This window comes from Artemia franciscana, chromosome 1, assembly GCF_032884065.1.
Source record: "Artemia franciscana chromosome 1, ASM3288406v1, whole genome shotgun sequence".
Taxonomy (NCBI): Eukaryota; Metazoa; Arthropoda; class Branchiopoda; order Anostraca; family Artemiidae; genus Artemia; species Artemia franciscana.
In genome coordinates, this window is record NC_088863.1 from 50630823 (window position 1) to 50654640 (window position 23818).

The 23818-nt window shown below is 38.4% G+C and overlaps 1 protein-coding gene across 1 annotated transcript in view; it reads left to right on the forward strand.

Annotated features, from left to right (window-relative positions):
* Positions 1-23818, forward strand: part of LOC136031088 (uncharacterized) — a 91207-nt gene that overhangs the window by 53464 nt on the left and 13925 nt on the right. Inside the window, exons 3-4 of the mRNA XM_065710368.1 lie at positions 7557-7672; positions 9127-9296. Of these exons, the coding sequence (XP_065566440.1) occupies positions 7557-7672; positions 9127-9296 (286 nt within the window). The remainder of the gene's footprint in view (positions 1-7556; positions 7673-9126; positions 9297-23818) is intronic.

Below are 23818 nucleotides of genomic sequence, written 5' to 3' on the forward strand. Positions count from 1 at the left end.
TAAATCTGGCCATGGATTAAAAGTTCATTTCTACTACCACCAGTTTGTACGTATAATTTTTAGCGAGATATGTTAAGAATCTTTTACTTTGCTCATGATGCAATTTAGGCGTTAGGTCTACAACGCTTGATAAACCTTTGGATAAATCTTTTCCTTCTTGTTTTGGCGCTTTTAAAGCTTCAGAACCTGGAAGCTGATCAATGCCATTTTATTTGAGCGGTCTTTCATGGTATGGCTTATATGTGTCAACGCGTGGAAGGGTATTTTGAAGCAAAGTTAATTTTTTCATAGTCGGCAATTGTCTCATTATTAATAAATTTATTAAGATTATATTCAAATTGCTCTTTTGATGAAAGAGTGAGCTCTATTTGCGTCAATTTGTAAGATTTAACCATCTAGAGAATAGTGTTTGCGAGTCCTGCGATCATTTGCAGCAGCAATGAAATGAATCTACCACCCACTTGAAAAAGCCATTTTCTTTTAAACTTGTTCGCTTATTTTTGCATGCTAGGGCATGTACAAGTGAACGATGTTGCTTTGTCTGTTGTCTAACTAATTCTGGCAGTTGAACATTATCTTCAGCTAAATTTAAACAAAGCTCAGATAGGAGATTAAAGAATTTATTATCAATACCGTTTTGAATTATAGACTTCCTAATCTGCGGTTTTTTTTTACTTTGGACGGAAAATAAGGGGCTGTTTTCATATAGTTTCTTCAGAATCATGATGGTGACGAATGATCTTTTCCTTCAAAAATATCTGTGACTACGAATAACTCTCGGTCGTTTTTTGATTGTGATCCAATAGAATGTATTCATAGGGTTTATTGGAAGCTTGATTGTATGCCGAGAGTAAACATTTTGGCTTACCTGGATATATTTGCTTGTTTAGATTTATAAGAGAACTGGAACCAGAAATAACACTATGAATGATATAGTAAGTATAATTCAATGCAAGTATTCTCATAAACTTGCTCTGATGAAAGAGATTGTGTAGAACAACTATAATGGAATTTTTTTTCGATGAGACTGAAAGAGTGAGACCGAAAATTGTAACATCTCCTTCTCCTTTTTCAAAAGAGACCATTCTTCATTGGACTCATCTAAATCATCAATTAATCAGCCAGGAGTTTCTATCAATAAAATTCAAGACACGCCAGATCTCCGTATGAATTCTATTTCAGGTGAAATATTCTTTATTTTGTCATAGGACTCTTGCCACACATTGCAGCAATCAGCGATATTTTTCGAATTTTCTAAAAACATTTATCAAAATTTTGAACTATTTTCGTTATAAGCACTATTTGCCAGACATTGAAGGTCCCGAAAAAATGATCTGAATGGAGTTTTAATAGATATATAATACTCCTGTCGCTGTCAAAATATGACTAGCTTAAACTAGCCTCAATCTGTTGAATCAATACTAAACAATGAAATACATGGGTTCTTTAATATAAATAAATGCACTACATATTTTCATAAACTATAGTCAACAACATGAAAGTAGCAATTCGAAAATAGTAACGTAAAGTTATCACTTGAATATATATTTATATGAACATTAGAAAACACTAAGACATTAAAAAGCACTTGGACATGCCGCTTGGTGGGACGGCCCTGGCGACCAGAAGGCACAGTTCCTGCTAGGGGCGCAAAAGAGCTGGCACGTTTGTATTGCTGGTGAATTCATGGTAGAATATTAAGCAATTTTTAAAATACAGCGATCCCCCTTTGCGAAAAAAAAATAAACACGTGTAAAAAGACTAAAAAAAACACACTGTTTAGCTGGAAACTGTTAGGATAGAGACTGTAGGGATAATAAGAAGGATCCACCTCCCAACAACTATTGAACTTTCTCCAGACCGAGACGCCGTCTGTACTCTAGTCGAGGTGTCGATCGGAAGTGAGGCAGTGACCGAGTGGTAGTACTCTTACACCGTGTGCGCGCGCATAGAATATATCCAGTATGGCCGCTATGGCAGTTTTTGACTCGAACTGTATAATTTTTAAACTTTACAGAGCGAATGGCCTTTACCTTCACTCTTGGATATAGGTTATTCTCTTAACAGTTTCTATAAACACTCTTGTCGAAATTTCCCTTTACATGTTGCGAAGAAACCCTCTTGCAAACTTTTTTGATATCCTTATTTAGCTTATGTACAAAGTGCACCTTCAGACCTGCAAGCACAACGTGGGATACTCATCCATGAGTTTGGCTTCGATGTCTAATTCCAGCTTGCCGCTCCGCAGGGTTGAATTTTGAAAGCACTTAAACCGCAAAATGGCATTGTCGCTTGAAACCGCCTCCAAAGATTGGTGTCCATGACGCTTGCAGTGCCTAAAATGATGTTGGAATTTTAATTCTATACGGATTCTTGAAAGACACATTGGACAATAATAGCCAATACACCCTGTTTTCCCTTTACCCTCTCTTAGAACCCGGATAATGAGGGAGATAGGAAAGTATTGTTCAATTTTATCAGGATCTATGGCAGGCTCATAGAGCAGCCATATATAGTGTTTCACCGATTCAATAGACGGAGCCCTTACTAAATATAAAACCCCCTAAAAGTTTTCTCTCTTCATACTCTGTATCATGCTCTAACACGAAAACCCTGATCGTCAAATATTCATTAGTCCTCTCAAAAATATCTATAACCTTAAGTTTCATTAAGTGTCATTAAGTGTAAAATATACTTTAGGAAACTCTGCTCCCTTTTCGCTACCATTAACTGCTAAATTATCGAAATGTTTCATAGTTACTTCATCTTTCGGGGGTCTATGTTCTGCGATGAGGACTGAATACTTGAAGCACTAGAAGTCCGTATCGAGATGAAAGCGTTGTACACCTCTACAACTCTCTAAAAGTGCATTATATTTTGCATCCTCCTTATTCCTCCCACCTCCTATAACAAATTCTTTTTAAATTTCATTACACTTTAAACTAAAATTTCTATAAACAAAACTATTGACCCACTCCCATTTTCATTTTGATTCTCCATTCTGTTAAAAATACTTCCCACCCAACCCGAAAAACACCCTCAAATGTATGTTATTGTTGTTGAACTGTCTTCATCCCCGTTTGCAGGTAATGCGAGTACATATTGCCCTACTTTTCATTAAAAATTGTTTTTTGGCCGATGGATGCTTTCACACTCCCTTCCACCCACCTCCCGAATCTGTTTTTCAAGAAGGGCCCAAATCTTGGTGACATGTGAGTGCGCTATGTCTACTGGATCCGTATGAATACTACCACTTGTAAGAGCATTGAAGGGTCTCCAACCTCAGCTCTAAAAGCATGAATATTGCGCAAAGCAGAGTTAGCCAATTAAAATTTTATTAAAACAGGGGTTCAGCCGGTGTTACTTTGTCCTGTTTCTCCAATATCACTGTCACTCTGAGGGGCAGACACTTAATCTTCTAGCACCCTCTTGACCTCAATAGATGGTATTTAATTTAATGGACTGTCTTAGAATTCCGCATCGAGGTCAATATCCCTCGCTACAGAGTCCAGATCAAAGTTGGCGGGAAGTCTACTAATAGGGCTCACCCCCTACTATAATCCTCCTCACGTCCATTTTCCTATGGTAGAGTTCATGCATTGTCGAGAAATTGTAAATGTGGCATAGGTACTTGAACCTAGAAAATAATAAGAGCGTATTAGCTCATTGAAACACTTGATTTCATAGGCTTAAAAAGAATATGTTAGCGTGGAATGTTTGAGTTGGACCCTTTTTTATACTTAAGAGTGAACGTTCAGAGCTAGAATGACCTCACTACCAGCTATAGGTTCAGTGAGCGGAAATCATTCCATACATAGACTCGAAAAGTACCATTTGGGTGTATTGAGACCACACTACCCACTATAGGTTTAATAGTCAGAAAATATGTGATATATGGACCCCCAAAGTAACTCCTCTGACTCTTAGACCTCTCACTACCAAGTATGAATTTAAGACCAGAAATTACCCCATAAATGTGGGAGAGATGTTCCAAAATATCGCATTAACTTACAGGGAGAGAGGTTTTGTCTATTTTTGGGGTTCTTCAACAAAAAAATCCGCCATCAGATTATTAATTCATGCTAGGACACTATTATTGACGGCCAGGAAAAGAATACAAATTCTTACTCACTTGAACCGTTTGTGATTTTAAGCTGCAAAAAGAGTATGTTATCAATCTAAGAGCCAGTGACTTCTGATACCCTTCAGAACTAACGGGTCAAGGCTCATTTTTAAGCTAAAAAAGAATGAATTATCTTAGTTATTTCTATAATAGAACCTAGGAGATCTTTCCTCAAAACTGTCGACAGATCCTCTCTGGTAAACTTAAAAAGAATAAAGTCTAAGTAGAAAAAATGGTGTTTTTTACTGCCCCAAAAATTAACTTTTACGAAAAGTATCGATAATTTGAATTGCATTAAAATCAGGATCTTGAAAAGCGTTCTCCCAGTGCTTGGGGATTGAAGGGATAGCATCATGTCCTTGCAAGGGAAGCGTAGAGGTTCCTGCGGTTTCACTAGCATGGGGCTTGACGAGCACAGATGGGCCAGCATTCTTAGCATAGACCATGACTGATGATCTCAGTGGGCCAGCAGCCTCACTGTCTTGAGAGTAGGGAGTCGCAGAGCTTGCATTCTCCTCTGGCATTCTGGGGCAGAGGCCTCTGCTCTGCAGAGGGCAGGGTGTGGACACCCTGCTTTGCATCAGAGTCGAAAGGCCGGCAATTTTCCTTTGATTGGCGACCTCTGATTTTGGAGGGCCAGCATTCTTGCCCTGTTATGGGGCTGCATTCCCCTGCCTTTGCATAATTCTTGGATTCTTTGCCAGAAGAGGTCATTGGTCTGAATTTTCTTAAAAAAAATAGTGTTTTGTAGTGAAAAAAACATATTTCACCATTAATAAAATAAATTTTTATAAAAAGGATGTATATGGTCAAAAAACATCTTTTTTTTCTTAGCCTTCAGAAATTACCCCATTGCTCCCTACTCCTACCTCAACGGGTTGGAAAATATCGTAATGATACAGAACTATAGGAAGCAAATGATGTGCAACCACTTTGCTTTATGAGGAATTTTAACTTTTAATAGGGTTTAAAGGGACATTCTTAAGGAGGATAAGCCAAAAATGGGGTAATTAACGGAGAAATTTAAACTATCGATTATCAGAGATTGTAAATATCTTCTTTTTCTTTTTTATTCTTTCTATAATATAGAAAATTAAAAAAACATCCACAGGAATTTCCTTAAGGAGAGATAAATAAGCCTTGTACATGCCTCAATATAGCTTTCGATAACAAGTCTGTAGACCCGTCTCATTTTTCTAACCTAACTTCTTTTTAAGATAGCAAAAAAGAATTTTTTGAGGATTGATGCAACTTTTTTGAGAAATATGTATAATAATAGTCTACGCTAGAGAAAAAAACCACAGAATCAGTAAACTTTTAGTCTGTTGCATTCGGCTACATCTGACCCTTTTAAGGGAGGAGGGACTCTCTCAAAATAATACAATATTACTGAGAAAGATAGGCGCTTGTTTGCTACTTTTGATTGCTATAAGGAAAGAATATTATCAACGCCCCCATTTAATGCCTATATAAGACATATCCATGAAACCGTTTTGTGCTAGAATTCATTTTTCTTTGGCCAATATTTCCTAGACGAAGCAGGTGGTATAAAAGCGAATCTTTTCGTCCAATTACTTGACCGTAGGTATGTTTGATATCTGTCCGACGGTAATTATTTGTTGTCTTCCTGGTCGGGCTATGTGTTAATTGAGAGTTTAATTTATCTGACAACGGGATCGTACCTCCCTAGACAAGACCGGCTTTTCACTTTAATCTAACCCTTACCTGACTGCTGGTATAATTAACGGTTTAGCTCGTGCAGGTGCTTATAGAATTTTAACTCTTCTGCTAGATTGTGCTTGAAAGCAATTTAAAAGGGGGCGTGAATTTAGTGAAAAATTAGATAAGTTTATCATTTGAAAACCATTCAATAGCAGGAAGGAGGGGTATTTTGGGTGTTTATCTAATATAGAAATTAAAGCATGTTAAATTTGGGTATGCCCATCTTATTTTTTTAGGTGAGGAAGGCATCTTTAATACACATGGAGGCTTACCTGTTGGTGTCTTTGAGCAAAATCTTGAATTGTCACTTTCAAAATCTTATGCAACACTTATTGGGAATTCCGTTCAATTCCCATTTTTATATCCATCAGGGGCAAAGGGAATTTCCCGGTTCCTGTTAGAATAATTGCGGACAATGTGACGCTTCTTTTTCCTGGAAATAGCGGTACACCCTATGTTTACCAATAATCTTTTGTTTTTAGGAAAATCAATAGAGGTTTAGAATCTCTCACGCTTCTGGTCATAGAAAATGGTGTCATAATTGCCTCTTTGCTGAGAAGAAACGGCTGCAAAGCATAAAATATTTGGTGATGAAGAATTGGGGTCATCCTCTTACTTAGGGGGGGGGCTGGAGGTTTTTAAAAACATTCTCTATTAGGTAAAAACAATACCTCAATTATAAAATATCAAGTATATCCTGATTTGTGGGGTGGGTTAGGGGGTCAGCAAGTTTTTTGAACACTCAAAGAAACTATGACATAACAATCAAGGAAATTTTGATTTGGCGGGGAACCTGAATGTTTTAAATCACTCAAAAAATCATTTGGTAATGGACACATGCTTTGTTTAAAAACCCTCCAAATTACGTAATTAATACCTGTATCTCCATGAAAGAATTACTTATTACGTAATATGCACCTGCGTCTTGCCCTGAGGGGGTCGCCGTTAAACTTCGTCGTCATCTTTAATCATTAAATAAGGAAAGGGTTAGCGGAGGACCTTTAAATAGATTGAACTACTGCTAAGAATGTCTAGCAGACTAGCATAAGTTGATAGTAGTAAAGAAATTCAGAAAGGACTCAGAAAGCTGTAAGGCGCTAAAGGAGGATCAAAGAAAGCAAACAATGTTGACGGGGTCAATAAGGACTAAAGCAAGTACAAACGGCGTGAATAAAGTTAGAAGAGAATAAAAAACTTGGAAGGGATCAAAGAAAGTCAGAAGAAACTAAAGAAAGTCGGCAAAAAAAGAAAATTAAACATCCAAAGGAATATAAAGAAGTCGATGGGCCTAAAAAGAATTTAAAGGGGTCTTGGACTGTCGGAATCAAAAAAGGAAGCTTAAAGAGAGCTTCCTAATTAAAGGATGCCTAAATGGAGTAAACAAAGCCAGAAGTGACTAAGAAGGTTGAAAGCGGTTGTGATCACAAGCTACAAAAGGTAAAACACTAAGGAATCATTCTAAGACAGTGATTTTTTTTCTATATGAATATTCGGCTCTATAATCTAAGAGCCATCATTAGCAGAGTACAGATAAATATGAAATAAGACTTAAAACAAAATACGTGACCATTAAAAATGAAACAAGCGATTAAAGTGACAGTGTTGTGACAAGGCTGATCACGGAAGAAAAAAAGTAAATTAATACTTCTGAAATTGTGTTTGTCCCATTTATTTGAATTTCAGCTTCTTTGATTAAATCTTCATTTTACAGGTTACATCACCTTTTGTTACCAGCCAGAAGTTCTTTGATCTTCCCTTTGAAGTAAAAAAGAAGTACATTCGCGAGCCTAATAAGTATGCTGGCTATGTCGCCCCAAGTCAGGAAATGTAAGATGCTTTTTATTTGTTCTCGATACTTTGGGCCTTGCAAAGAGCCTTTGCTTTCCTCCGGCAGACAGCTTGGTTTTTGCACACCCCCTTCGCACAGACGGGGATTGTATCTTTTCTATATTGATGAGGTTAGGTACGTGTATATGATAATGGACAAAAGGGAATTTGACGCGAAAAATGTTTTCCAAAGAAAAAAATTCAACTACTTTTAAGCAAGAAGATCTGAAAAAATTAAATAATAATACAAGTGTAAAAATAAACAAGTCGAACTTAAAACAACTAAAAGCATTTCCACAGGGGGATTTTCCAAAGAGAATTTTTCTAGTGAGGAATTATTTGGAGGAATACACCTAGATCTTGCATGAAAACAGTTTGTTTTGATTTAGTTCAATAATCAGAAGCAACGCTATATCGTTGCCTATAGTAAAGGCCAGAAGGCTTCAATGTCTATTGTTTGTTTATCCCACAGACACTTCATATGGAAGGGGAGGTTGTATTAACTTAGAAGGGAGTTCACTAGACTGGAAATCAGATGTTCTAGTTTCCTCTTTAAGCGTCAAAAGTGATCAGAGGGCAACTAGTCCCCCCTTCCTCTGCGCTCTATTTTCCTCAAATGTATCTGATCAATATTTTGAGATTGCTATTTTGTTCAAAATAGTTCAGAGTTTAGTATTTTACTCAACCCGCGTTCAAATCAACCCTACTCAGCTCAACCGTCCGTAAGACATGAATATACCTATAAAACGTAATTAAGCCTGTTTTGTAGGAATTGATATAAGTTCAACCGAAAGAAGTGTATTTTTTATTCATTGGTTAATTCATTTATAAGTGTTTTTTTAACGCTTTTTTAATGTAAAACTACCCCTCCGCCGTTCCCTCCACAAAGCAACAATTTATTCTTCTGTCTCATATGTTTGAAATTAGCAAAAAAATTTATCACTAGGGCCCAAACACACTTCAGTTTCATGATCACAACGATGGGGTTGAATGGGGGCTGAGTCAAATAGAGTAGGATTGAATGGGGGTTGAATTAAACGAGGGCTGTACTGCACGGGGGTTGATTTGAATAAGGGTTCAGTTACATTGGGTTGATTTGCATGGGAAGGAGATTGAAGGTTTAACGTGGCTCAGTTAAACGGTGTTAGAGTCAAACGGGGTGAGTTATACCTGGTTGGATTAAATGAGGATTCAATTGCACGGGGTTCCTTTGAATGAGGGCTGAGTTACATGGGACTAAATTAAATTAGGGTGAATTAAATGAGGGCAGAATTGTACGGTGCTTTTGCTTTAATTAGGTTTCAATCAAACAGGTAGGATTGACTGAGTTTCAGTTGAACTGGGATTTGGTTACATGCACACCGAAAATAGTTTGTGTATGCTTACATTATATGATTTATTGTATGATATAGTTGCTTTATTTAATAAAATTTATTATACCATTTGTACTTAAGACTTGAATCCACGAATTCAGAAGAGGTCAGAGAAGCTTTTGACTTTGTAAGCGAAAAATCGGATAAGTTTCCAGTTGAAGTGCCAGATTTTAAAGAAACAGCCGTGAATTTATACCTCGAATGTTACGACTTTGCGAGAAGACTTCTCCGAAGTTTAGCTGTCGCATTAGGTACGTTGTTTTGATTCAAGCTCTTAAACTACGTAATATTTATTTATGGTAGGATGCAATACTCTACTACAGCACCTAGACGGTCTTTCCTTTTCCAAACCTCGATATCAACTTTACTTGAAATTAAATAAAAAAAAACAAGTTTTTTAAATGAAAGTAAGGAGCGACATTAAAACTTAAAACGAACAGAAATTGCTCCGTATATGAAATGGGTTGTCCCCTCCGCAATCCCTCGCTCTTTACGCTAAAGTTTGACTCTTTGCCACAATTCTACTTTTTAAAACAGTTAAAAGCTTTAGCGTAAAGAGCGAGGGATTGCGGAGGGGACAACCCATTTCATATACGGAGTAATTTCTGTTCGTTTTAAGTTTTAATGTCGCTCCTTACTTTCATTTAAAATTTTTTTTTTTTTTTTATTTAATTTCTGAACGTTTTTTGAATCAATGCATGTTTTGATTTTGGCTCTCCGCAGAGGAATAATTAAAACGAAATTTGTATATATATATTTTTTTTTTTTTTGGCTAAATGGCTTTCTCATAATTTTGATCGAATGATTTTGAGAAAAAAAGAGCGGGGGAGGAAGCCTAGTTGCCCTCCGATTTTCGGTTAATTAAAAAGGCAACTAGAACTTTTGATTTTTTACGAATCTTTTTATAAGTAAAAGATATACGTAACTTATAAATTAGCTTACGTAAAGAATTTTTGGGTTCTCATGCTTTTGTTACATATATGAGGGGGTTCGCCCCCTCGTCAGTACCTCGCTCTTTACATTAAAGCTTAAATTTTGTCCCAATTCATTAAGAATGACCCCTGAATCACAAAAGCCGCAGAATAAATAGATGAAATTACTAAAAATACTTTAGCGTAAAGAGCAAGGTATTAGGATGAGGTGAGCCCCTCATATGGGTAATAATTTCTGTTCGTTTTAAGTTTTAATGCTGCTGCTTACTTCCAGCTGAAAAAAAACCTTTTCATATTTATTTTTTCATTGTTTTTTTTAAGTGATGCTAGTAAATCCTGCGCTCCCTTCATGGAAATTTTCTTCCCCCATGAAAAATTCCTCGATGGAAAGTTCCCCCAGCATATCCCCCTCTTCTCAACCCCTGCCTCCAACCAAAAAATCCTCCTGAAAACGCCTGTACACTTCCCAATAACCATTACTATATGTAAGCACTGGTCAAAGTTTTGAACTTGTAACCCCTCCCACGGGGACTGTGGGGGAGTAAGTTGTCCCCAAAGACATAGTTATTATGGTTTTTGACCATAGTTATATAACTCCATCATAGTTATTATGGAGGGGGCCTAGGTGCCCTCCAATTTTTTTGGTCACTTAAAAAGGGCACTAGAACTTTTCATTTCCGTTAGAATGAGCCCTCTCGCAACATTCTAGGACAACTGGGTCGATACGATCACCCCTGGGAAAAAAAAAACAAAAACAAACAAACAAATAAACACGCATCCGTGATCTGCCTTCTGGCAAAAAATAAAATTCCACATTTTTGTAGATAGGAGCTTGAAACTTCTACAATAGGGTTCTCTGATACGCTGAATCTGATGGTGTGATTTTCGTTAAGATTCTATGACTTTTAGGGGGCGCTTCCCCCTATTTTCTAAAATAACGCAAATTTTCTCAGGCTCGTAACTTTTGATGGGTAAGACTTAAGTTGATGAGACTTATATATTTAAAATCAGCATTAAAATGCGATTCTTTTGATGTAGCTATTGGTACCAAAATTCCATTTTTTAGAGTTTTTGTTACTACGTAGCCGGGTCGCTCCTTACTACAGTTCGTTACCACGAACTGTTTGATGAATTTGTGACGCAAACCTGAAAGACAAATTGTCAGTGTCATGAACTGTAAAATAAGAAAGAGCTGAAAAGTTTACATCTCGCAAGATCGCCAAGATTCTAAGAAAAAAAAAATGTTCCGGAAAGAAAAAACTCAGGAAGTCATAGTTTTTAGCCAGTCTTAGTGAATTATTCCCAATTGTCAGGAGACACAAAAATTAAAAGTAAGCTGGAGTATTGCTCTAGTTCTGTCTCTTGTTCTTGTTCTAAGTTGGAGTAAGACTCTTTGGTTCTAGTATATGATCAAAGTAAAACAACTGAACCTGCGCCTTTTAAATCTCAGTTAAAAACATAGAAACAAGATTCCAACTACACCACATGAAATGAAAAAAAAGCAGCAAGAAATAAGCAGACAGCTACAATAGAAGGATTGTAGGATTTTTTGTCCAGTGCTCATAAACTTTTAAGATCTAAATGCTTTTTTCTTATTTCAAATTAACCTCCTCATATTTCCATTGTTTTGTTAAATTTGTTTTTAATTTTTCTGTTTACGTCCTTTTATGAGCTTCTTCGTTGTCTTGAAAATGGCTTCATTCTCCCCCAAACATTTTGCTAAGTACCTGTTTTGGTTTGCAAATAAGATACCTAATTTAAAGTATTACGTCAAAAATACTCTTTTGATTTTTTCGATTTCCTCTATCAAGGAACTTCGACAGGAATAAATGCATCGGAAAAAGGGGTTTTGCAACTCAAGGAGTGGTCTACATTTGGAAAAACGCTTAAAAATTAAACAAAAGAATATGATGTTTAAAAGAAAGTCTTAAACGTTTTTAGATCTTAGTTCAGACATGGGGCCAATGTACATGCCTTTCTTTATGTCTCGAACAACATAGGATTTCATCATTATCAAACAGTTTGCAGTAACGAACTGTAAGTAAGAAGTGACTCGGCTCAATAGTAACCAAAACTCGGAAAAATAAAATCTTTATATCAATGGATACATCAAAAGAATCAACCTCATTACGCTGATTCAAAATATATAAGATTCCCTTATATAAACTTTTAAGATCCAAATGATTTTTTTCATGCTTCAAATTAATGTCCTCATATTTCCATTGTTTTGTTAAATTCTGTTTTCAATTTTCCTGTTTGTGTCCTTTTATGAGCTTCTTCGTTTTCTTGAAAACGCCTCCATTCTTCACTATACATGTTCCTGAGTACATGTTCTGATTTACAAATAAAATACCTAATTTAAATTATTATGTCAAAAATACTCTTTTGATTTTTTTTTTTTTCGATTTCCTGTATCAAGGAACTTCGACAAGATTAAACACATCGGAAGATGGGGATCTGCAATTCAGGGAGTGGTCTAGGTTTTAGATCTTGGTTCAGACACGGGTCCAATGTAAATGCCTGTCTTTATGTTACGAACAACATAAGATTCCATCATGATCGAACAGTTTATGGTAACGAACTTTAACTAAGGAGTGACTCGGCACAATAGTAACCAAAACTTGGAAAAACGAAATTTTTATATCTATAGATACATCAAAAGAATCAGCCTCATTATGCTGATTCCAAATATATAAGATTCCCCGAATTTAATGTTATCCATCAAAAGTAACGAGTCAGAGAAAATGTGCCTGATTTTCAAAAAAGGAGGAATTACCCGGTAAAAGTCAAGGAATCTTAATAAAAATCAAAACCGTCAGATTCAACTTATTAGATACCCTTACTGTAGAAGTTTAAAGCTCCTTTATACAAATATTTGGAATTTTGCATTTTTGTCAGAAGAAAAATAACGAATGCGTGTTTATTTGTTATTATTTTTATATTTTGTCTTTTCCAGGGATGATCGTATCGATGTATAAGTCCTAGATAGTGCGGGTGAAAAGCGTCGAAAAACACCAGAATACTTCTGTATTTGAGGAAAGCACCAAAATTGGCTGAGATGTACTTTCGAGTATGCTCTTTAATATGGCCCGATTACACAAGCGAAATTTTTTCTCAGAACGCCAATAGGTTGCTTGAAATCCAAGATGGTGGACAAAAATACGATTTGTCAAAATAAGAAGGCATGGCCGTTCAAACAGGCTAGTATGGGTTAATCGATGGCATAGGTTCCGAATATGAACGCAAAAACAACCTAAGTTGTACTGTAGTGCCGTTAGGTGCCTCAAATTAAAAATGGCGGACGAAAATACGAGACCGCTCAAATAGGCTAGTCTGGGGTAATCGATGGCACTGGTATGTGAAAGTAAGAGTGGACTAAAGTAATAATATCTGGAATTCCGTCTATTGCTCTGAATAATGATAAGAAGCATTTTGATACTAAACTAACTAAAGAAATACAACCAGTTTACATGAAAAACCCGATATTCGCAATAAGAAAACAACAAAAAAACAACGCACGGTTTTCTAAAGAGGGCACATCGCAAACGGCTTAAATTTGCCTTCATGTCGACTGCTCTCGTTCAACCTGTCATCTAGTGGTCAGTTTCATCGTTACTATAAATGACGTAATTTTTACCGTGCTCCTTGAAGGTAAGTGTTTTTCCATTTCTTATAAGCTAAATAGAAAAGGGAATTGGTGGTTGAAAAAGATGTATGCAAGACATTACTCAGGGATTAACGAAACGTATTGTTGTTGCTTGTATCGACAAGTAGTTCCTCTTTATTAGTTTGGCAGACAGCGCTATCTATTGTTACCGCGTGTTACCTCTAGCAAAGTTTGCCAGATATAATGCCAGTTCAATTCCAGCTCTTTACGCTAAAGTTTTTTTTATGGTTTTAAAAAGTAGAGTTGCGACAAAGAGTCAAACTTTAGCGTAAACAGTGAGGTGTTGAGGAGGGGACAGCCCCTTTACCTTATGGAATAATTTCTGTTCGTTTTAAGTTTTAATGTCGCTCCTTACTTTCAGTTCAAAAAAACTTGTTTTTTTTATTTAATTCTTATTAAGAGCTTGTCAGCGATTGGTTTTATGAATATAAACATTTCTCTTTTCAGAACATGAAGAGATTGGCAGTATTTGACCCGTCGGTCTCCAAAAGACAAAAAACAGAATGGATGTTGTATTTTGTCTGCCAGACCTCGTCTGATGAGCAGCTACGTTTTCCTGAAAGCAATCCCATTAAGTTACGTGGTATCTGATGGTATAAGAGCATCGAGGAGAGACGTGAAGCCTTTGAGCAATGAACAGATTACCCCACTCTGTTTCTGTTGAAAGGATATACGACGGTACTGGTATTGCAAACACACTTCAAAGTAACCGTGCTGTTTGCCCGAAACAATTTTGTCCGGAACAATTGATGATAACAATGTTCTTGATAGTCGATGTCGCAATCCTCGAGGAAAGCGTTGCAACGTCTTCACTACCTGTTTATTCTGTGATAAAGGTGATGACTGTGATCGACTGCACAACGTTGAAACTGACATTGATCGTCTGATAAAAGATTGCGCATTAGTGCTTAACGATGACAAACTTCTAGTCAAATTGGCGAATATTGACTTAGTAGCCACTGAAGCTAAATATCACAAAATCTGCCACACAAATTACTACAAACGCATGTGAAAAACGAAGAAAGTCAACTTCATTGCTAAGACACATCCACATAGTAAGCTTCGTAGAGTTAGTGCCCAGTCAATAGCATTTGCAAGTGTGATTGAAGATAGTCGCGACAACGATGAAGAAATAATCATGTTTAAGCTGTCAGATCTATCAGCTATCTTCAATGCCCGTTTGATTTCCTTTGGTATAGAGGGTTCTGTGAATGTGTCTAAACTGAAGACAAGACTACTTCATAAAGTACCTGGACTGACATCAGTTAAGAGAGGAAGGAATGTATTTTTGGACTTTGATTCTGATCTCCGATATATTGTCGAAGCAGCTGTAGAGAACGTGGACGACATCGCCGTGTTGCTTTCCAAGGTCGCGCGAATAGTGAGGGACGAGATGTTTCAAAATTGTGTATTTACTGGATCTTTTGAAGACTCTAGTCAGGATAGTGCATGTCCAAGCACTCTTCTAGCTCTCGTAGATCTTCTAGTCGATGGCCCACCTCGTCAAGGATCACAAGGTTCTGAAATCACTAGTCAAGCTGCAAAGACAATCACTCAACTGCTGGTGTACAATGCTGTGTCCAGAACGCGTGCAATCAATCGTGACATCGGTGAAGTGGTGAACGTAAGACAAAGAAAAAATCAGAAGGCCCCCACTGCCGTATATGTAGCTCTACTAATCCACGCACATACCCGACAGAAGAAGCTTATCGAAAAAGTTCATTCTCTTGGTCTCTGTGTTTCCTACGATCGACTAATGGCTCTCTCGACTGACCTGGCTAACGCTAGCATTGAACAGTTTAAAGAGGACGGTGTTGTTGTACCAAGTACCTTAAACCTAAACACTTTTACAGTCACTGCTGGCGACAACGTGGACAAGAATTCCTCGTCTACAACTGACAAATCTGATTTTCACGGAACAAAAATATCATTTATGCATCAGCTTGGAAGGGAAGAGACAGCAATAAGAAGACTGAATGTATCTTTAGTGGGAAAACCTTCTTTGTCACTGATGAAAATGCCCCTAGAGCATACTACTTTTGACCCAATAGGAGCTATCCAAAGTATCATCACTGCACCTGGACAGAGTTTTGACCTGACCAAAAGCTTCGACTCCGTTCCATTAGCACTAAATAAGGAGCAACAATGGCTGGAATTAACCATGGTTGCCGTTAATAAGGGAAGAGGTGGGGTTCCAGACCACGCTCGGTCAACATACCACTCTTTGGAGCCGTATTCGAGACAAGTGGGAAAAGCTATTACTTCCTTACTTCCTCTGTTTCATGAGAAAGCTGACACTCCAGAAATGGTCTCAAAGGTCCTGGATCTAGCGGTTAAGGGCACGAGTTTCGTCAATCCATCCCTGACAGCCGTCGTCACTTTCGATCAACCACTCTATGTGTTAGTTAAAAAGCTAGAGTGGTTGCACTTAACACCTAACACTGAGGGAAAAGCAATCATAGTTTTGGGTGGTCTGTATACACAGCTTGATTTCCAAAGAACAATTGGTAACCTCCTTAAAGGTAGTGGATAGAACGACTGCATTACCAAAGCAGGGATAACCACTCCAAGAAGAGCAGAAGTGGCAATAGTTGCTCAGCACATGTCAAGAACTCAGCCCTTACACCTAGTGACACTAGCCTCACTTTACATCCTTCAGCAACAAGCATGCGAGGATTACCTGCTTGTCGAATGTCCAGATCTAGAAGAACAGCTGTTTTTTGAAGGCTGGGTTTCAGCGATGAAAAATCAGTTTCCGCAGTTTGAATTTTGGGCACTTGTCAAGGAATTCGAGGAACACCTTTTGTTGCTTGAAAAGTCATATCGCTCCGCCGATTTCAAACTCTACGTTTAAATCTTACAGCTCGTAGCCCCATAGTTTTTCCTTTTCGACCATATCAATTACTCCCGTTGTCTCCCTGTCCAAATACGCGATATGGTACTACTAGAAACAGAGTATCCATCTGTTTTTGAAGAGTTCATGAAAGGCAAGTTCACGATATCAAAATTGGGAGGAACATTCTCAAATTTACCTCTGGACCAGGCACACGAGTAGTTAAACTGTGTTATTAAGGGCGTTGGGGGAGCTATAGGCATTCTGGACGATCCTTCAGCTCTTCATCGCTGGTGTATCGGAGGCCTTGAAGTAGCCCGCTGCATCGACGAATTCGAACGTAGTCTTTCCAACTCTGATACTCAAAGCGACCTACCCCATAGTGAGGCAAAGTCCCACCAGAAGAGTTTTCTATTGAACGTTTCAAGTCTCGTAACAACTATTTGGGAAATGGGGAATCCTTTTCTCGAAAGAACGACAGATCTCATTGTGTTAAGTACAAATGTCATTGTTGATCCAGGAAAGCCGATTTCAAGCCTCAAAGCCCTGGGCAAACAGCAGTACGAACAGTTTGTGAAGGAACGCCTCGTTGAATGCTCCAAACCAATAACAGCTGCGTTGGTCAAGAATTGCATTGCCATATTCGGGGGGGGGGGGAGGGGGGGGGGGTCTAAGAAGAAAAGACCAACCGCAGCGAAAACTCAGCTTAACGCCGCTAGAAATGATGTATCACTTTTTGGTGCACTTTACACGGGCTGTGTTGCTCGAGGAGGCGACATGGACGCCTTCTTCAAACACGAAAACAGTCGGTATCCACCGGGTTTGACGTCTGATGGCCAGATTCGTGTCGTCAACAAGGCTGAACTTGCAGATATCTTAATCAGCTTAACCCCAGCTGCTGAGTTTAGCGTCAGATATGTCGAGAGACTTGACCTCGTATTCAATGTTTTCAAATTGGATAGTCTAAAGTCATCTGTCAGAAGTCAGAGAGGCAAGGGTTAACGACTAAAAGTTGTTTCGAACACACAAATCCTATTGAATTGGAAAAAATTCCTGCAAGTAGATGCAAACAAAACAGACTTGTCTAACCTGCTGTCCCATGCTGTCGTGAAAAGGTCTCAAACGTCAAAACGAGTATATTGCACTACTAAAAACACGTGCATAGCTAACCAGGCATTCGAAGAGTGGAACCTCATCCTGTTATGTTCACAGGAAGAGGCTGACACCCGCCTTTTGCTTCATGCTTGTGACGCAGTCTTACAAGGACATGTGTCGATTCTCATACGAACAGTGGACACAGACGTGATTGTGATTGCGACCTCATGATTTGATCGCATTGGAATATCCGAATTATTTATTGCGTTTGGTGTCAGTACACACCTAAAGTACGTTCCGAAATAGTTCGATCGCTCGGGCCGACAAAATCACAGACACTTTCGTTCTTCCACGCGTCTAAAGGATGTGATACCGTTTCTTCTTTTATCCACCACTCAAAGAGGTAGTTCTTTGTGACTTGGCAAAATATGCCAGGACTGACGGACTTTCCTTTAACTGACAAACCAGCCTTCCCAAGTGACAGGACTGCAAGTAAATGACCTTGAACGCTATGTCATCAAGACATACGACGTAAAACAAGACTGTGACGACGTGAATGAATTTAGGAAACAAACATTTCTCCAACAAAAGACCAAGAACATGCAGGGACTTCCTCCAGCTAGTGCTTCGCTTTTACAACATATTCTTAGAGCTGCACTACAGTCAGGTCATGTGTGGAAGCCTGGAATCAGCACCCACCCTTCCCAGTTTTTCTGACTTTGGCTGGCTCAGAGGCACCGATTGGAAGTGGCTTCCCAAATAGTTAGGTTCCCTTCCAGCGTCAAATGTCTGTCACGAGACAGTGCGCTGTGGTTGCAAAAAAGGGTGTGAAAGAAGGCGCCGCTGTAAGAAAATTTGACATTAATTGTAGCCCACTATGCTGGTGCATATCAAAATGCTTTAATTGTTGAACATGTGATTATCCTTTTTACCTGAAGATTCGATTAATCTCTTTGTGTTCCTGATGGAATTATAATTCTTAAATGCTTTAATCCATCCATTTAGCTTATGTTGATTCATTTACAATAAATAAAGAGATGAAGAGTTAGCAAGTATTTAACTTATTTTGGTTTAGTAAATGTATACAAAGGCCATAAATTGGACGCGTCTTCGTCTCATACTTAGGCAATTTTTACTGTACAGACTGTATTACTATTAGGCGAATATCGAAATGAGAGGACAATATTTAAAACTGTAGCATTAGTTACTCCGCTCCAGCCTGTTATATCGGGAAAACTGACATTTCTTCCGCCATCTTCGATTTTAGACCCCAAGCGGATCAACGGTACATCTAAGGTATATGTAAGTGAATATACATGCGTTTTCAGAATCTGAAGATCGATTGCTCCTAATCCGCCCATTTGAAGTCATTACTTCTTGTTTTAACAAAACTTGTATTTTTTTTACCACCATCTTGAATCTGAAGCGCCTTGCAACACTACGGTACAACTTAGGTTAGTTTTACGTTCATATTCGGAACTTCTGCCATCGATTACCCCATACTGGCCTATTTGAGCGGTCATATCTTTTTATTTTGACAAACTCATATTTTCGACCGCCATCTTGGATTTGAGGCACCTAGTGGCACTATGGTTCAATTTAGGTTATTTTAAGCTCATATTCGAAATCTGTGCCATCGACTACCCCATACTAGCCTATTTGAACGGCCATGTCTTCTCATTTTGACAAACTCGTATTTTCGTCCGCCATCTTGGATTTCAAGCCACCTAAAGGCGTTCTGAGGAAAAATTTCGCTTGCATCATCGACCCATATTAAAGAGCATGCTCGAAAGTACATCTCGGCCAATTTTGGTGCTTTCCTCAAACATGGAAGTATTTTGGTGCTTTTCGCCCGCACTAAGAGGAGAGGGAGAGGCTGCATTTGAATGGAAGTTAAAAGTTTTATTGCCCTTTCTAAGTAACAAAAAAAGACAATAAATGACCTTAATAAACATCTAGCTGACATTGTGCAAGCCCCCCCCCCTCTACGCAAAACTGTTATTAAGGGCGTTGGGGGAGCTATAGGCATTCTGGACGATCCTTCAGCTCTTCATCGCTGGTGTATCGGAGGCCTTGAAGTAGCCCGCTGCCTCGACGAATTCGAACGCAGTCTTTCCAACTCTGATACTCAAAGCGACGGACCCCATAGTGAGGCAAAGTCCCACCAGAAGAGTTTTCTATTGAACGTTTCAAGTCTCGTAACAACTATTTGGGAAATGGGGAATCCTTTTCTCGAAAGAACGACAGATCTCATTGTGTTAAGTACAAATGTCATTGTTGATCCAGGAAAGCCGATTTCAAGCCTCAAAGCCCTGGGCAAACAGCAGTACGAACAGTTTGTGAAGGAACGCCTCGTTGAATGCTCCAAACCAATAACAGCTGCGTTGGTCAAGAATTGCATTGCCATATTCGAGGGGGAGGGGGGGAGTCTAAGAAGAAAAGACCAACCGCAGCGAAAACTCAGCTTAGCGCCGCTAGAAATGATGTATCACTTTTTGGTGCACTTTACACGGGCTGTGTTGCTCGAGGAGGCGACATGGACGCCTTCTTCAAACACGAAAACAGTCGGTATCCACCGGGTTTGACGTCTGATGGCCAGATTCGTGTCGTCAACAAGGCTGAACTTGCAGATATCTTAATCAGCTTAACCCCAGCTGCTGAGTTTAGCGTCAGACATGTCGAGAGACTTGACCTCGTATTCAATGTTTTCAAATTGGATAGTCTAAAGTCATCTGTCAGAAGTCAGAGAGGCAAGGGTTAACGACTAAAAGTTGTTTCGAACACACAAATCCTATTGAATTGGAAAGAATTCCTGCAAGTAGATGCAAACAAAACAGACTTGTCTAACCTGCTGTCCCATGCTGTCGTGAAAAGGTCTCAAACGTCAAAACGAGTATATTGCACTACTAGAAACACGTGCATAGCTAACCAGGCATTCGAAGAGTGGAACCTCATCCTGTTATGTTCACAGGAAGAGGCTGACACCCGCCTTTTGCTTCATGCTTGTGACGCAGTCTTACAAGGACATGTATCGATTCTCATACGAACAGTGGACACAGACGTGATTGTGATTGCGACCTCATGATTTGATCGCATTGGAATATCCGAATTATTTATTGCGTTTGGTGTCAGTACACACCTAAAGTACGTTCCGAAATAGTTCGATCGCTCGGGCCGACAAAATCACAGACACTTTCGTTCTTCCACGCGTCTAAAGGATGTGATACCGTTTCTTCTTTTATCCACCACTCAAAGAGGTAGTTCTTTGTGACTTGGCAAAATATGCCAGGACTGACGGACTTTCCTTCAACTGACAAACCAGCCTTCCCAAGTGACAGGACTGCAAGTAAATGACCTTGAACGCTATGTCATCAAGACATACGACGTAAAACAAGACTGTGACGACGTGAATGAATTTAGGAAACAAACATTTCTCCAACAAAAGACCAAGAACATGCAGGGACTTCCTCCAGCTAGTGCTTCGCTTTTACAACATATTCTTAGAGCTGCACTACAGTCAGGTCATGTGTGGAAGCCTGGAATCAGCACCCACCCTTCCCAGTTTTTCTGACTTTGGCTGGCTCAGAGGCACCGATTGGAAGTGGCTTCCCAAATAGTTAGGTTCCCTTCCAGCGTCAAATGTCTGTCACGAGACAGTGCGCTGTGGTTGCAAAAAAGGGTGTGAAAGAAGGCGCCGCTGTAAGAAAATTTGACATTAATTGTAGCCCACTATGCTGGTGCATATCAAAATGCTTTAATTGTTGAACATGTGATTACCCTTTTTACCTGAAGATTCGATTAATCTCTTTGTGTTCCTGATGGAATTATAATTCTTAAATGCTTTAATCCATCCATTTAGCTTATGTTGATTCATTTAAAATAAATAAAGAGATGAAGAGTTAGCAAGTATTTAACTTATTTTGGTTTATTAAATGTATACAAAGGCCATAAATTGGACGCGTCTTCGTCTCATACTTAGGCAATTTTTACTGTACAGACTGTATTACTATTAGGCGAATATCGAAATGAGAGGACAATATTTAAAACTGTAGCATTAGTTACTCCGCTCCAGCCTGTTATATCGGGAAAACTGACATTTCTTCCGCCATCTTCGATTTTAGACCCCAAGCGGATCAACGGTACATCTAAGGTATATGTAAGTGAATATACATGCGTTTTCAGAATCTGAAGATCGATTGCTCCTAATCCGCCCTTTTGAAGTCATTACTTCTTGTTTTAACAAAACTTGTATTTTTTTACCACCATCTTGAATCTGAAGCGCCTTGCAACACTACGGTACAACTTAGGTTAGTTTTACGTTCATATTCGGAACTTCTGCCATCGATTACCCCATACTGGCCTATTTGAGCGGTCATATCTTTTTATTTTGACAAACTCATATATTCGACCGCCATCTTGGATTTGAGGCACCTAGTGGCACTATGGTTCAATTTAGGTTATTTTAAGCTCATATTCGAAATCTGTGCCATCGACTACCCCATACTAGCCTATTTGAACGGCCATGTCTTCTCATTTTGACAAACTCGTATTTTCGTCCGCCATCTTGGATTTCAAGCCACCTAAAGGCGTTCTGAGGAAAAATTTCGCTTGCATCATCGACCCATATTAAAGAGCATGCTCGAAAGTACATCTCGGCCAATTTTGGTGCTTTCCTCAAACATGGAAGTATTTTGGTGCTTTTCGCCCGCACTTAGAGGAGAGGGAGAGGCTGCATTTGAATGGAAGTTAAAAGTTTTATTGCCCTTTCTAAGTAACAAAAAAAGACAATAAATGACCTTAATAAACATCTAGCTGACATTGTGCAAGCGCCCCCCCCCCCTCTACGCAAAACTGCCTAATTCCTGAAACTCAAAAGGATAAAATCCTCAAAATTTCAGCGGAGGAAATAATAGAAAAAAATAAAGAAACTGAAAAACTATGATATGTCCCATTAATATCCCGATTTATCTCATAAAAGCTTTCCCTAATCAACTATCAACAACGCTTGCTAGTATTTTAATGATATCAGTATTTCCGGATGTTACCCGTGGTGCGGAAAGCTGGGCTATATTATTCCAATCTCAAAGAAGTTGGGGTTAAAGTACAACTTTAATCCCATTTTTTTCAAAAAAGTATGAGGGTTTCTTATCTAATTGGTTAAAGGCAGAGATTTTTGAACTTATTGATATACAACAGTTTGTAAACCTGAAGGAAACTACCTTGTTAGTCTTCTTGACACCATTCTTAAAAACCTTGAAAACCCTGATACTTGGTCGGATTTTTGTTTCTAATTGATCTCCGGAAAGCATTCGACGTAATTGACCACGATATCCTTGTAAATAAACTGCTGACGGAGTTTTAAGTGAGTCCTATTTTACTTAAAATTGTGGCCCTTTTTTAACAAGCCGATCTCAAATGCTTCAATTTAACAATATTTATTTCAATCTCCTTCCTATCTTTTGTGGGGTCCCCCTGAGAACCCTTATGGGTCCTATTTTATTCCTTATAGTGACAAATAGCCTCATGACTGAGAATACAGATCGATGGTAGTATGTGGACGACCTGTTTGCACTTGAGGTTTGTCGAGGAAATATTTAAAGCTTAATTATGGCATTAAAAATAAAACAAAGTTGTTTTTTTTAACTGAAACTAAGGAGTGACATTAAACCTTAAAAGAGCAGAAATTATTCCGTATATGAAAGGTAGTGTCCCCTCCTCAACACCTCGCTATTTGCGCCAAAGTTTGACTCTGTGACACCTCTACTTTTGAAACAATGAAAAATTTAGCGTAAATAGCGATGCGTTAAGAAGGGAAAGTCCCTTTGATGTACGAAATAATTTGTGTTCGTTTTAAGTTTTAATATCGCTCCTTATTTTCAGTTAAAAACCATGGTTTTTTTCTTATTTCATCTCTGAATGTTTTTCAACTAATATTGAATTTGGCTCACCGTACAAGAAAAATTAAAACAAAATGTTTGTATTAATTTTGGCAGATTTATTCCGTATACGAAGGGTTGCCTTCTCCTCAATACCTTGCTCTTTACACTAAAGCTATTAGCACTTTTAAAAAAGCTTCCTATTCTAATTAAACGGCAATCGTGTTTCAGTTTCAGCAAGTAGTCGAACTTTAGAGTACAGAGTAAGGTATTGAGTAGGGGGCAACCTTCATATACGTAATAATTTCTGTTCTTTTTCTTTCAAATAATGCCGGTAAATCTGGCTCGCCCTCACGGTTTTATGAAATAT